The 13,777-nt window shown below is 40.1% G+C and overlaps 1 protein-coding gene across 1 annotated transcript in view; it reads right to left on the bottom strand.

Moving 5' to 3' along the window:
* The window catches only part of akap6 (A kinase (PRKA) anchor protein 6), a 236,893-nt gene that overhangs the window by 197,968 nt on the left and 25,148 nt on the right, over positions 1-13,777 (bottom strand). The window contains exons 2-3 of the mRNA XM_004554667.3: positions 12,815-13,113; positions 12,467-12,638 (exon numbers count right to left, since the gene is read on the bottom strand). Of these exons, the coding sequence (XP_004554724.1) occupies positions 12,467-12,638; positions 12,815-13,050 (408 nt within the window). The 5' untranslated portion in view covers positions 13,051-13,113. The remainder of the gene's footprint in view (positions 1-12,466; positions 12,639-12,814; positions 13,114-13,777) is intronic.

A 13,777-nucleotide genomic window follows, 5' to 3' on the forward strand; every position in this document is an offset into this window, starting at 1 on the left:
AAATCATATGTCCACGCTCTGTTTTTCTGGCAGTTTATAGCTGTGCGGGACGACGTATTTTTTTAACTATGCATATGACAGCTTTGCACGGCAAGTCTTAAACAAAAAATGGCGTTTCAATCAAATTTTAATGTCCTTTTTCCATTTGCAGAAATAGAAAATTGATTCCAATTATATGTGTTAGCCACATTTCCCAGCTCTAGGCTAGATCTAGGTTATGTGACATATTGTTCCACACAGAGGAAACAGAAGGATTCACAACTCTGTAAAAACAACACAGAGAACTGGATGAAAGATTCACTGTTCATTGGATTGACAGGTGATTAACATTGAACAGCTTGTTTACACATTGCCAGTGCCTACATAAACTTTCATTTGAGTGTGTGTGATTCACAGTAATACATTAATGTATGCCTGCTAACTTTGGATTTCTGCGTGTGTTTAAAGTATACATTTACTTCAACATCTTTATTTATAAAGAACTCCTGCATCACTATAATAGACAATCATTCGATCACAGCAACACGCACACACTGCACAGTTTTTCATGCACTCGAGTCACGTAGAGTCAAGACATGACCTGTCAATCACAGAGTCCATACATCCAGCAGGGTTTCTAATTGCCTAAAATCAATCTGAAGCAAGTCGACTTGGGCTTCAGCTCTAATCCTTGCTCATCCTCATCACCGCAGACATCAAGGGCTTCAGTTTGGCCGCGTTCAAACTGCATGCGACAGCTCGGCCTCATCCGCACCCATTCGATCTAATAACCTTCAACTCCTTCACTTCAGCCCATCAGCGCAGCATGTTTTACCTTGGAGATCAAATACCGTGTGCTCCTTCTCCCCCTGGAGTATTCAAATTAAGCCGCTTCAAAGAAGGCCTGGACCCGCTGCTGCGATACAAAGACTTGTTACAGTAATTTTTTCAAAGTGGTAGCTTCTGCAAAAAGACTCCAAACTCTGCCTTTTTTTCGTCTGAGGCTGGAACTCTGCAGCGGTGTCTCTGCTGCTGGACATTTAAAAAACTTGAACTCTGCTGGAGGCAAAGAGCATCAATCAAAGTCCTCTGCAAAAAATGCTTCATTTCACACGAGTGTCTTGTGAAGGAGGCAAAGAAAAAGTAGCAAAATGTAACAGAACTAAGTATCTGAGTAATAAGTTTATACATGAGCCAAATGGCACATCAGTCAATAGCAGATGTACACGTGACATTACTGTGATTCTTTTGTCCAATGAGCACAGATTTGAACTTGGGCAAAAAAAAACTGACTGACTTTATTATCAAAACCACTGATAAAGATATAACAATTATACTGAGATGTGGCAAAAAGTAGTGTTGCCTTAAAACCTTAAAATCCAGGGATGTCAAGCTCGTTTTACATCGCGGGCCACGTCCAGGGAATTTCTTCTTTCTGTCAGTATAAGGAAATTTAACCACACATTGAATCCCGGTCAAACACAGTACTTACATTTGGCACTAACTGGGATATTTTAATATAAGAAAAAGAAATGCAATTTCAACAATATATATCAGTTTTTCTACACGATTTAAAAAAAATGCTGCTTTGGGATTAAATCATAAGAATTAAATCTGTTTTAAATTTTATCATTTTAAATTACTGTCCTTTCATTTTATCATGGAAATTTTTGTAAATTGACAGAATATCTTTATTCCTTCTTCTCTTACTGTGACTGTACAAATCAAGGAACAAGGAACTTTCTGTTACTTATTTGTTTAGCTATCTATATCTATCTATTACTTATTTATTTCTATTTATTATTTATTGTTGTTTACTTATGAAAATAAAATCTAAATAAAGTTTATTTCCTTCTTCACTGTCCTGAAGATGTACAGGGGCCAGATTGGAATCTCTGGCAGATCAATTTTGGCCCCCGGGCCTTAAGTTTGACACCTCTGGTTTAATCGCAGAGACAAGAGCCAAGCTACAGGGCTGAAAGCCAGCACTAAAGGTTCCTCTGCTGGCCACTTAAGGCTGGCTTCAAATACGAGTCAGTTCCCATAAGAGCATTAAAAAGTAGGTTTACAGCCTGGTATAACAGTTCGAGCCTCTTTTAACAGTCCTTTCATAATCACTGCATGGTGGGCGCATTTATTTCTAACTCACTGATATGGATACTTGTCAGGCTTAAAGTTACAGGTATAATGACCGACCGCTGCCAGGCATCTGCCATGTCTGACATCACCATCAACTCAAGTCATTGAACTGGACCGCTCCATCACATTTGAGCTGTTGGTGCCTTTATGGACCAGTTTAGTGTAATTACCTGACAAACAGCACGATCGGCTCTGTTGTACAAACAGTCCAAGAACTTAATGCTTCAGTTTTTGTCGAGTGGAATTCTGGCAATTTACTAATCTGTCAATAAGCACATGCCTGTGTCTGTCAAACTGCAGAAATAAATATTTTCCAAATGCTGCTTATTTGTAATGTCAGAATTTAAAGTTAATTACAACTGCAGGAAGCTTTCCAATAAGGACATACTTGAGTTTTACTTAATACAAAATTCATCAGATAAAACTAGGATTACAGGCCAAGACTGCGTTCGGTTTACGGCTATCATTCGGGCAAGAATGACTTCACATTTAAAGCAGTTAACACCGTGCCTTACCTTACAGGCTTTTTTCAGGTCGTTTTTTCTGATTCCTTGGTATTCCCCCAGAACACCCAAAACACCAAGAGTAATCAAACAGTATAACTGCACAGAGCACTAAAACACACTGCAGCACCAATATGTGAAATGGTGAGCGTATGACACTCCAGTAGTGTGAGTGTGTTTGTGTGCTGACCTGCTTCTTGAGTGGGAGTGTTGGTGAGAGGAGAGGAGAGGAGGGGTGACAACAGTTGCAGAGGTTATTTTAGGCCTAACCCCATTCACACACACACACACAGATACAAACACATATATGATCATGGATACCAACACACACCTCTTGGTTATATACTCTCTAAATCCTCGTCTGTCTCCTCTCACTCCACACTAAACCTTCATTTTTAGCTTAGCACTTTCTAAGCACGCAGGCCTGTGACTGTAAATAACAACTGAGTGGTTTCCATCTTAGCATAACATTTGTTTCAGACATGAACTCCTTTCATTGGTAATTTAATATTCACTCTCATGCTTCAGTAAATCTCAGTCACTTTACACTTAAGCCTTGACAGCAGTGTTGTGTCAGGTAGCTAGTAAAAACTCTTACCATTCACACTGGTTCCTCCAGATACAGCAATGGTAATTTAACATGAAGGCAATTAAGATCTTAATGTGAAAAGCAAACATTGGTACATTAAATAAACTGTATTTTTGCTCTGTTCTTCCTGGATAGCTCGCTGCCTGCAATACATAACTCAATATCCTGTATAAGCCCACCTCCTCTTGAGGAAATGTTTTCATCATTTAGGATGAAAACCAGCATTTGGAATTTATTGCTCCAACCTCAAGGCTTCCAACCACCTATGTGGCCCACTGATTATTTCTACCTGCACATTCCAACCTGAAAGTGCAATGTTATGTGATGAAAGCTGGCCACTGACAGGCAGGGGTCACAGTTCAGCCACGTGAAATATGATTCCTGGGGTAGAAGTCAAGAGGTCCTTGTCTCAGAAAAGTAAATGTACTCCAAGATGCTGAGGTCATTTGACCCAACACGCTGTAATTTTCTTGTGGTAAAAGCTCGGATATGAAAGTTTCAAGTTTATGTTTTTTGCATGAGGATAAATTTCTGAAGACTGGGATCTTAAATGTACCCTCATTAAACTGATATTCTGGAAATATAAAGGTCTTGGTTAGAACTAATGACATTTAAGTTTGAGCTGTTAGAAAAGATGAGCGGCTCAGTTCCTCTACTGCCTCCTTTCTTCGTTCCTCTTCTCCTTTGCCTTAATAGCCACGCATGTTGAAAAGAGATTCCAAAATTCCTTCCTGTGACGGTGACATCAGCAGACAGAAATACCACGACAGCTGGGAGACAGCAGGCTGGACTCTGCTGCCTCTGGGCTGTGTTCAAATGAAACTCTGTGGGACACACAGATCACATTTGCTGTAGCAAAACCTGATCATGTTCCAGAGCTGGACAACAGTGCGCACAGTTTTAACAAGTGGGTGCTGTTCTTTCAAAGAAAATGTATTTTCTCCTGAAGAAGGAGTGAAAGTTTAATGCGGAAATAACTCCCAACATGTTTTTATTTTCTAATGAGTCTGTTCTCCACCAATCCCAGGTCACACAGACTGTGTAGAGTAAAGCTTAGTCATTAGCACGTTACCCGCACCAGGAGTGGTCAGCCAACAAAGCCAACATAGCAAAAAATATGAAGATAATTATTTGGGAATGGTGAAGTCATGTGGAAAGTCTTCTCAGAAGAGTGGGAGCTGTTATGATTCAGGATCAATTTAGGATGTGGACATGATCAGCAAACTCAACATTAAAAAAACAGTAAATAGGGAGAGGTAATAGTTCATCAAGCTTTGAGGTACATTTTCTCCCATACAGTAGGTGAAACAACATGAATTAAGAACACAGTGTACACAATGAATCAGCGGCCATGGGTGCTTTCCGTGCATGAAAACAAACCAGATAACATTACCTCATTGTATCTGAAGGAAGATTATGTCCCAAAGAAATATATCGGACTCCTCCCACATTGTGCCCTGTCCTTATCTGCACACTGTAGTGAAGATAACTCAAACACGTCTGCATTGTGGAGTTAATAGAAGGTAAGCAATGAGAAGAAAAATAAAGGAGACAACAAGCACGTCCCCAGCAAATGTAAGACCCCACACAAAGTGAGCCTTGCTACTAGCGCCAGCAGGAGACGGAAACAACAACACAAAACCACCGAAGAAGTGAGAGGAAATGTGAGACAAGCAGCAGGCGGTAAAAACAAACATAGGTCCTGATAACTGCAAAATTTGTCACTCTATCACCTTCTACCTGTCACCAGATCACAGAAGCAGTCTGCACAACTCAGAAAAACACATAACACCCTGCTGACAGATTCAGGCCTCACATATTGCAGGTACAGTTTTTAAAATCACTTGGCTGTAATTTGCACAATAGAAATGTTGCAATGTTTATTAAATATTCATGTGATTTGTGTAATTTGAAACACTTAGTGCCAAATGTAAGTACTGTGTTTGACCGGGAAAAGAAGTGAGACTAACAGATTTCAACATGCTTTTCTAAGACGATGTAAAGAAATTGTAAAGACCTGTATGAAAGTTTTCGTCTGCAAAGCCAGACATTATAAAGTTTCCTAAAGATGACCGAATCACTAAAAGCACTGATGCATCTGTCTCTAACAATCAAACATGTGCGCACATGAAGAATTCTTGGGTGTGTATGTTGTACTGTGCAGCAGCCTCTGCCTCTCAGAGCAGTCCAGGACATTCTCCATGCAGCTGTTACACAGCGCCTGCAGCATGATGCTAAGAATGGCTAAGAGGCTGGCATACCAACACACACACACACACACGCACACACACACAGTGGTTGCATCACTATAATCGTGTCCTACAGTCGCTCTGTTGCAAGGTCAGGTTATAGAAAAATGCCCTGCAGGCAAACGCATTATAAATATGATAAGGGGAGGGGGCAGAGAGCGAGAGCAAAGGAAGGAGAGAATAAAAGAAAGAAACAAAGTGAGAAAAGAGCAGCGAGGACACGATGAAGAAGGAGACAGAACACCAGAGGCATGAATACAATTTCAAACAGCAGTCTGGCGATCTGTCCACTTCCATCTCCCGCTCTGTCGCTGAGCCTGACACCCACCAGCGCCATGTCTGCAATTAAGTCAAAGTTCAACCAACTCCAGCCTAATGCTCAGTATTGGGATACAATGCAGGAGCTCATTCTCAAAATACCGAAAAAATCTCTGATAACATATGCATATAAAGCCTTAAGTGCAATTATTTGCAGGCTAGCAGCCGAGCTGAACCGCTTAATACAAACCTGGAGTGAGGCTAGGGTGGCCAGGCTGTGTTGTAAGATTTGGAGATTTTTCAGAATTACACTTCAAAGAGTTAAATAGGAAGATTAACATTACTCTCGTGTGCAAATTTGGGCCTGTATAAGAAGCAGGAGTCACGATGTAGTTAGTGTAACGTAGCTGGAAGGAAGGTCAACCATAGCCTGGTTCTAACTATTTCCACTGAAGCTTACCAATTAACAGGTTTTTTGTGAGTTTTGCACATCAGTATTAATTGAAATACTACGTCACAAAATAAACTGTTTAAAACTTTTATAAACAGTACTCAAAGTTTAGGGGTTCAAAAGAAATTAGACACAACCATCTGCAGGCAATTTTTAAGCCTTAATAATAACTTAAACACACAGATAGCAGTTTATTTGCCAAGTGTCCAAATTCAAGATTTCTATCACTCTTCTTAAAAAACAGATCTACATCTCTGAATGAAATAAATCAGATACAGCATGTTATTGACTAGCTTTGGAAGTACTGATGAGTGCATGTCTGTATTATTCATTTAGATGGAACTTGCCAGATACTTTAATCCTGTCATCTAAGTAGTTTCCATGACCATTAGCATTTATGGACATGTGACTGTAGAACAAATCAGGGAGAAAAATAAGGTAAAAAAGAAAAACTCGTATGGACTTTTTTTTATTATTGTTGTAATTGCTGATTATATTATACTGTTAGATACCATCTGCAATCGTATCTGACGTCAGGTATGGTTAAGCAGCATTTTATACATTTCTTTCTTTCCCAACAAAACCATTTCACTAAAACGCTGTCAGAATCAGCAGTGTGATTGGCTCTGTCTCTTGCTGTAATAAAGACAAATGACCACTAGATGGAGCCGACAACCAGGGAATGAGAGCCAGTAAACCTGTTCAGTGGTGGTCGTCTGTTTACTGCTTCAGTACTGCAGTTAGAACTATAAAGCAGCCACCTGAAGAGATCAGCGGTATGTGATGATGACAAAATAAAATTTAGCTATTGTTTGACAAAAGATTTTCTTTATATTAATTTTATTTTAATTTATGCTGAAGTATTGACTTGAAAGTTTCAAGGTCCGGTACAATGTCTCCGTGCTAATGATTTTACTCTTTATTGACTTTTTTTTAACCTTCATCTGCAACATGAAATGAATCAACAACAACTGAGGGGTTGGGAGATAAAAGTTTAAGGCGATTCATTGTAGAATAAATAGAAAAGAGTCAAAGTTTTTTGTTTTCTGTGTTTCTCTGCACTGTTTTGATTTGATTCACTAAAAGCTGCTGCTCACTGACTGATTCAGGCTGCTGAGCTTTTCTGCAGGCTGTAGCTCAGACCCGACACAAACATGAACTGACGGAGGCGTCAGAACGCACACACCATCAACAACAACAGAAGGAGCCGCATCTGTTTTTCCTTTGCAGCTCTGACTGCACAGAAACATCTCAGCTGTTTTTGTTTGGCGCTTTGATCTCTCCGTGCTTCTTTATTGTCTTTGCTGTTTGTCAGCACGGCTCCTGACAAATACGCCAAATCTCAACAAACTGTGGACAAAAGACTAATGGCAACACTAACAACCTACAATATTTGTATTATTTATCTTTCTTTATGACTTTCCTCACGTATTTCTCAGACATTTTTGCAGTCGTTGTATAGTCAGAGTGTCACTTTGTGACTTTGAAAATCTTGCCTTTGCTGACCTCCAGTGGTGCATCACGTCACTGTGATGCTGGGATGAACAGATGAACAAAAATAGAGCTTTTCAGCCTGATGCTAAAATAATGTCAATAGCAGGATTTGCTGGTTATGGTTCTGCTGAGAAATCAAGACTCATTAGTAGCTAATAAATGACATACAGCCAGAGTGACATCATTTACCCACAGAACAAAGCCAGATTTGTAACTGTGTCACACACACACAGTCGTCTCTGTGGGTCTGACCGAGTCATTTCCCAGCACTGACAGTGATGTAATCTTTAAAACAAACAGACTCGACACACGCTGTCAGATGTGCGGAGCTTCTGTGTGTCCTTTATCTTTCTGGAGGGCGACAAACAGAAGCAGAAGTGAAAAGGAAAGAATACAACTTCTGGTTCTTGCGTATTTAAGAGGGTTGTTTAAGGCTTCATGTGTTTTTAGTGTGAAGTCAGAGTATGTATGCAGTATGCAGTATTGATGAGGTGGCTGTTGTTTAGATCAGTTTTTCCCAACCACTGTGCTGCGGCACATAGGTGTGCCGTGGAAGATTTTCTGGTTCCACCGGATTAGTAATCTAAATGACCGGTGAGAGTAACGGGCAGAACAATTACATTCTCTTCCACTAGAGGGCAGTGCAAATAACTGCTCTAATTAAATGGGTTGCCAACTGCCAGTAAAACAGAAGAAGACGAAGAAGTTAGATAATAGTCTTGCTGTGAGTGAGACAAAAATAGCAATAGATAAATATTTTAAAAGAAAAGTAGTCAATCTGACCTGAGTCCCTGAGAAAGCAAAAGCAAAAAAGTGTATACTGGGGACAAACCAAGCTAATTCCGCTATGCCTGGTGCTATATAACTAGTATATGATACATTCATTTAAAGGGGATGAGAGAAAAAACAGATTATTTGATGAGTTTTTCTTAAGCAAAATTACATCTATGTGTTTGATGAGGGAGGTTTACATAGATCAGTGTACACATATAAACCTATATGTGTGTGTGTGTGTGTGTGTGTGTGTGTGTGTGTGTGTGTGTGTGTGTGTGTGTGTGTGTGTGTGTGTGTGTGTGTGTGTGTGTGTGTATAGATGAGCTAGAACTGTAATTTGCAATGAGAGTTAATTCCCTGAGTTTCTTTATCCTGCCTCTCCTCTGTCTGGTTGTGAATTCTCAGTCTTTGTACTGGTGTTAGTTACTTCCTGTTTTATATCGCTAGCCTCTTCAAATTCAAATTTTCAAATTTTATTTGTCATGTACACAGTCATACACAGTACGATATGCAGTGAAATGCTTAGACAACTGCTCGTGACCTAAAGAAAAAAAAAGGAAAGGGCTATGAATAAGATAGGAAATAAATATGAAAAATTAAAAAGTGTAAATTTAACTAGGAAGGAATAAAATATAAGAATATAAAATATAAAAAATGAAATAACTGTACAACACAAATTAGAATGAAGGGTAAATTTAACTGGGAAAGAATAAGATAAAATATATAAATTAAAGTTGAAAATAAAATAACTGTACAACAAAATACACAATATAGAACTATATAAGAATGTATGAAGAAATATAAATAAATATATATATATATACACACACAATAACAGCAGCTGTACAAGTATTAACTGGAAATGAAGAATATAATGTCCAGTGTTGTGCAATCCACATTATGTCTTGTGCAGTGCAAATATGCTTAAAGTGATTTAAGTGATGAAGTGAAAACAATGTCCAGAAAGTCCAGTGTGTGTGTAAGAACTATATGTGTGGGTCAGTACTGTGTGGTGGTGTGATTGAGAGACCGTATCGCCTGCGGGAAGAAGCTCCTCCTCAGTCTCTCTGTGTTGGTCTTCAGGGAGCGGAATCGCTTTCCTGACCTCAACAGAGAGAACAGTCTGTTGTTGGGATGGCTGAGGTCCTTCACGATCTTCCTGGCCTTGGTCCAGCACCGCCTGCTGTAGATTGAGTGCAGGTCAGGGAGCTCGGAGCGGATGGTGCGCTCAGCTGACCGCACAAACTGTAGTGGGTCCAGTGTGTCTGGTAGTGAAGAAACGATGAAGTCTCTGACCAGGCGTTCAAAGCACTTCATCACTACTGAGGTGAGGGCTACAGGGCGATAGTCATTGAGAAGCAGGGTGGGGTTTCTTCGGGACAGGAACAATGATGGACTCTTTGAAGCATCTTTGAAACTCTTGTCTTGCGTGTATATTATATTTAGCTTTACATCATTCTCCCTAATTTCAGCTATGCCCCAAACATCCTCCTGTGTGTGTTTAAACATCTGTCCTTCATGTTGTGTCAGAGAATTTGTGACTTCTCCCTCCTGGTTCCCAGCTCCTGTGTTTGGATCATGTTGTATTCCTGATCTTTTCTGTTGGATTTTTGCACTACTTTTGTTTTGAACTCTAAGCCAGTTCTATAGTTTCATTTGTCCGCATTATGATACACAGGATAAAATGCGTGTTTTAATAGGATTCTAAAAACTGGTTCCTCCGGTGCAATAAAAGTAAGGATTCGGAAGCTTCCAGAAAAATGTGTGCAGTTAAAAATATTAAGAGACAACATGCATCTATAGTTGTGTGTGAATGTGCAGTCATGGCAGGGAGTGACTCAGCTACAGACCAAGCTCTCTGGCAGGAAATAGAAAATATCCCTCGCTCTCCCTCCCTCACACATCCAGTCTGAAGCCTCAGAGCAACTCTGGGTTGAGTCCTGCAGCTGTTACTGGAAACATCGCTGCTGCTTCTGCCACTGCTGCTATGTTCTATTTAGAGAACCCATACAACAAAAATGATGCAGAGGAGAGGAGGCCAACACACCAAAGACTGAGCAAGCAGTACCAGCGGCTTGAAGGAGAGGAAGCATCTGAGTCAGTGAAATTTAAAATAATCTCATCAATAAAAGATAATCCACCTCAGCTACATCTAAGCAGATTAAAACTCCATCTACATGAATGAATGAGCGTGAAGGGATGCCCTGACAAACGTGTCTATGTTTGAAGGTTGAGCTCCTGGAACAGCCTATGTCTGGCTCTCACTTACATAATACCAGAACTATCAAATAGATGTTCAGGAAGCCCCGTGTGACAGATTTCAGTGAGATTCAACTGTGCTGGGAGGGATGAAGAGTTTATTTAAAAATAGAGGAAATATAATCTATCCAGCTTGTTGACACCACAAAATGATTTTTAAAATTATTACAAAATCCCCACCACTTAAGTTGATGTTTCAAATGTATAATTTTGTCTAACTAAAAGTTCAAAACCTGCAGATTTTTTGGTAACTTTGTAAAAAGATGAATACTTTATTTATCCCATTTATTGAAAATTCTTTTATTTTATGATAACTGAAATTAGGCTCCAGCACTGGTTAACAAAATGCATGGATGGAAATGTAAAAAAAATAAAAATTACTGTGGGGGAAAAGTGAAACTGCTCTAGTGTCCCTGGGGATTGTTTACTCATGGGTGTGGAGTAATGTACTAGACTGTTGTTATGAAGGAGCAGCCGAGGCTGAAGGCAATGGTTTCGATTTACCAGTCAGTTTATATCTAACATTCAAACATTTTAGCAGCTGAAATGAGTTTCCTCTGTAGGGTTACAGAGTTCAAGAGCTCAAACACGAGAGGGAATTTGGACTACAGCTGCTGCTCCTCTCCACTGATCTATCTGTGCAATATCTGGTCAGAATCAAGAGAAAAAGAGTGCCAGCAGTCATTTCCCAAAAAGTGCCGTTTCTGTCAAAGCTGTGGAAGGATTTAAACTGTTCGCAGACTGAGTATAAGCCGGACATCATTAATTCAAGCAATCAAAAATAAACAACATATTTCCTTCTTCTTACATAAATACTGATGTATAATACAGAGTAAGACCGACGGCTGGTGCTGCAGAATCTGAAGAATCTGGGGAGTGGCTGGACATAAATAAATGAACAGTCAGTAACTGAGCGAAAGCCAGTTATTACATAACATCCAGACCATGAAGAAAGGAAGGGCATCATGGGAAATTCACCACCTGGGGTCATACAGCTGAATCAGCTGAGGTTCTACACGTGTGCATGTATGCTACGCTATGCTACTGCCTTTGAATGCACCGTGGTTACACAGAGAGAGACAGTGCGCGCTGACTCTAACGTTCCTGCACTGACACAAATATATACACTTCTATTTCGTTCAGAACGCTAACAACATATTCAGGAACTTTCAAGTTAATACTGAAATTAAGCCTCAACTCTGATAACACCATGTACGAACATCTAAGTTACTTTTGGTTGCTCACTTATTCACACAGTTTCTCCACAGCAGGTAGCTCAACATGTCTGATTTGGACTCTTTAAGCCAGATGCACTTCCTGGCACAACCCCAAAGAAATATACCCTTCCTTAGATAAAATCTGAGATCTTTCACTTGTAGGGCAGACTTGTAAACCACTAGTGTACACTATGGAGGCACTAATATCAGAACCTACCACTAAAATATAAATGTCAGTAATAGCTGCGACGGGAGTGTCAAGGAGCTAAAAGGCCATGAAGTCCAGATGACAGCATGTATGAAACAACAGCTGCAAGTTAACATCTAAACATTTTTAAAACTGAAGCTAATCGGAGATCAGCTTACTATAGCAGCCAATGAAGGATTTAATTTAATCTTAATCCCATACCACACAAACTGTCATCTCCAGCATCACAAAAGATGCTACAGACTCAAAAATGATGTTGATTCTCATCGAGCGATTCTAAATTCAACAGATGTCAAAGCCTTTTCTGTTTCCATCAAACAGAAATAAACAGGCTATCCATTCCTACCTTGAGCTGCACTAAGTGGACGTCCACGTGCCGGTTGTTGCTGTCTTGCCCCACAGAGTGTGTGAGCTGCGTCACTCTGTCACTGGTTGCTCTCAGCCACTTCTCAATCTCTGGTAGGTGTAGGACGACCTTCCAGTCGGCTCCAGTGTGGAGAGGCGGAGGTTTCTTTGACCTGAAGAAAAACATACGCCACACAAGACAGACAACCTCAACAATACAGACTTATAGCACTGCTACAGAATTACCTCGTGATCTTTTCCACAGACTTTCTTAGACCTTAAGAAATAGTGTATAACATGAGAGAAAACACATGAATTGTTATGATCATCACTCTGGCTAGCTTTATACCTCCGGGAGTTGTCTTGTCCCATGTGAGGTCCTTCAGTGAGGCTTCCCTGGCTGGGGCCTGGGCCCGGTGAGGAAGAGCCATCCTTCGACTGAGGCTCCAGGCCGAGAGGGGGAACAGTGATAGCAGCAAGTGAGCTCGAGGTGCTGGGGTCCAGGTTCGGGGTGACAGGAGTGACAGAGGTGAGCATCGGCGAGGCTGGCTCAGGGGCCACCGGTGAGAGAGCTACGACACTCATGGTGTTGGAGAGAGGGGAGGTACACAATTTCTAATGTGGGTTCACAGGACTCACTGAATAACACTGGAGAGAGAAGAACAGAGAGTATATAAAGGTCAATAAAAGCATCGAGATTCAGAGGAAGAACAAAAACGAAGGCTAAGGGACTGACAACAAACACTGCATCTACAACAGACACTAAAATAGCACAGTGGGCAGAAAAACTAATACTCAAAAATTTGAAAACAATAAGACGGGTTTAATTAACAGGGCTGCACCATCAATCATTTGTAATACTATATTTATATTTAAAAAACATTTAAAAGGCAGAAATGCTTTTCTTGACTGAATATATATTAAAAGTGGATCATTTTTAGTGAAAAATATCTTCAGACAATCATATATGAATGTTAATATTTTTCTAAAAATATATCAAAGTAATTCCTTCACAAAACTGATCAGTAATTTTTAAAACGCATTTATGAGTTTTAATACAAGTGCAACTTTGAATATTAAGGCTAGGTGGGAAGCTGAGACTGGCACTCTAATTTCAGAGGAGACTTGGGAAGAGGTGTTCGGTGAAGCCCATCTTGTGACTAATTCGGGGCTGTGGAGAGAATTTAAATGGGAGGTGGTCATAAGATGTTTTAGAACCCCAGAGATGATTCCTAAAATGAACCCTACAACTCCTGACACTTGTTGGCGAAATTGTGGTACTCACTTAGGAACCCATTCACACATATTCTGG

This window comes from Maylandia zebra, linkage group LG19 (genome assembly GCF_041146795.1).
Source record: "Maylandia zebra isolate NMK-2024a linkage group LG19, Mzebra_GT3a, whole genome shotgun sequence".
Lineage (NCBI taxonomy): Eukaryota > Metazoa > Chordata > Actinopteri > Cichliformes > Cichlidae > Maylandia > Maylandia zebra.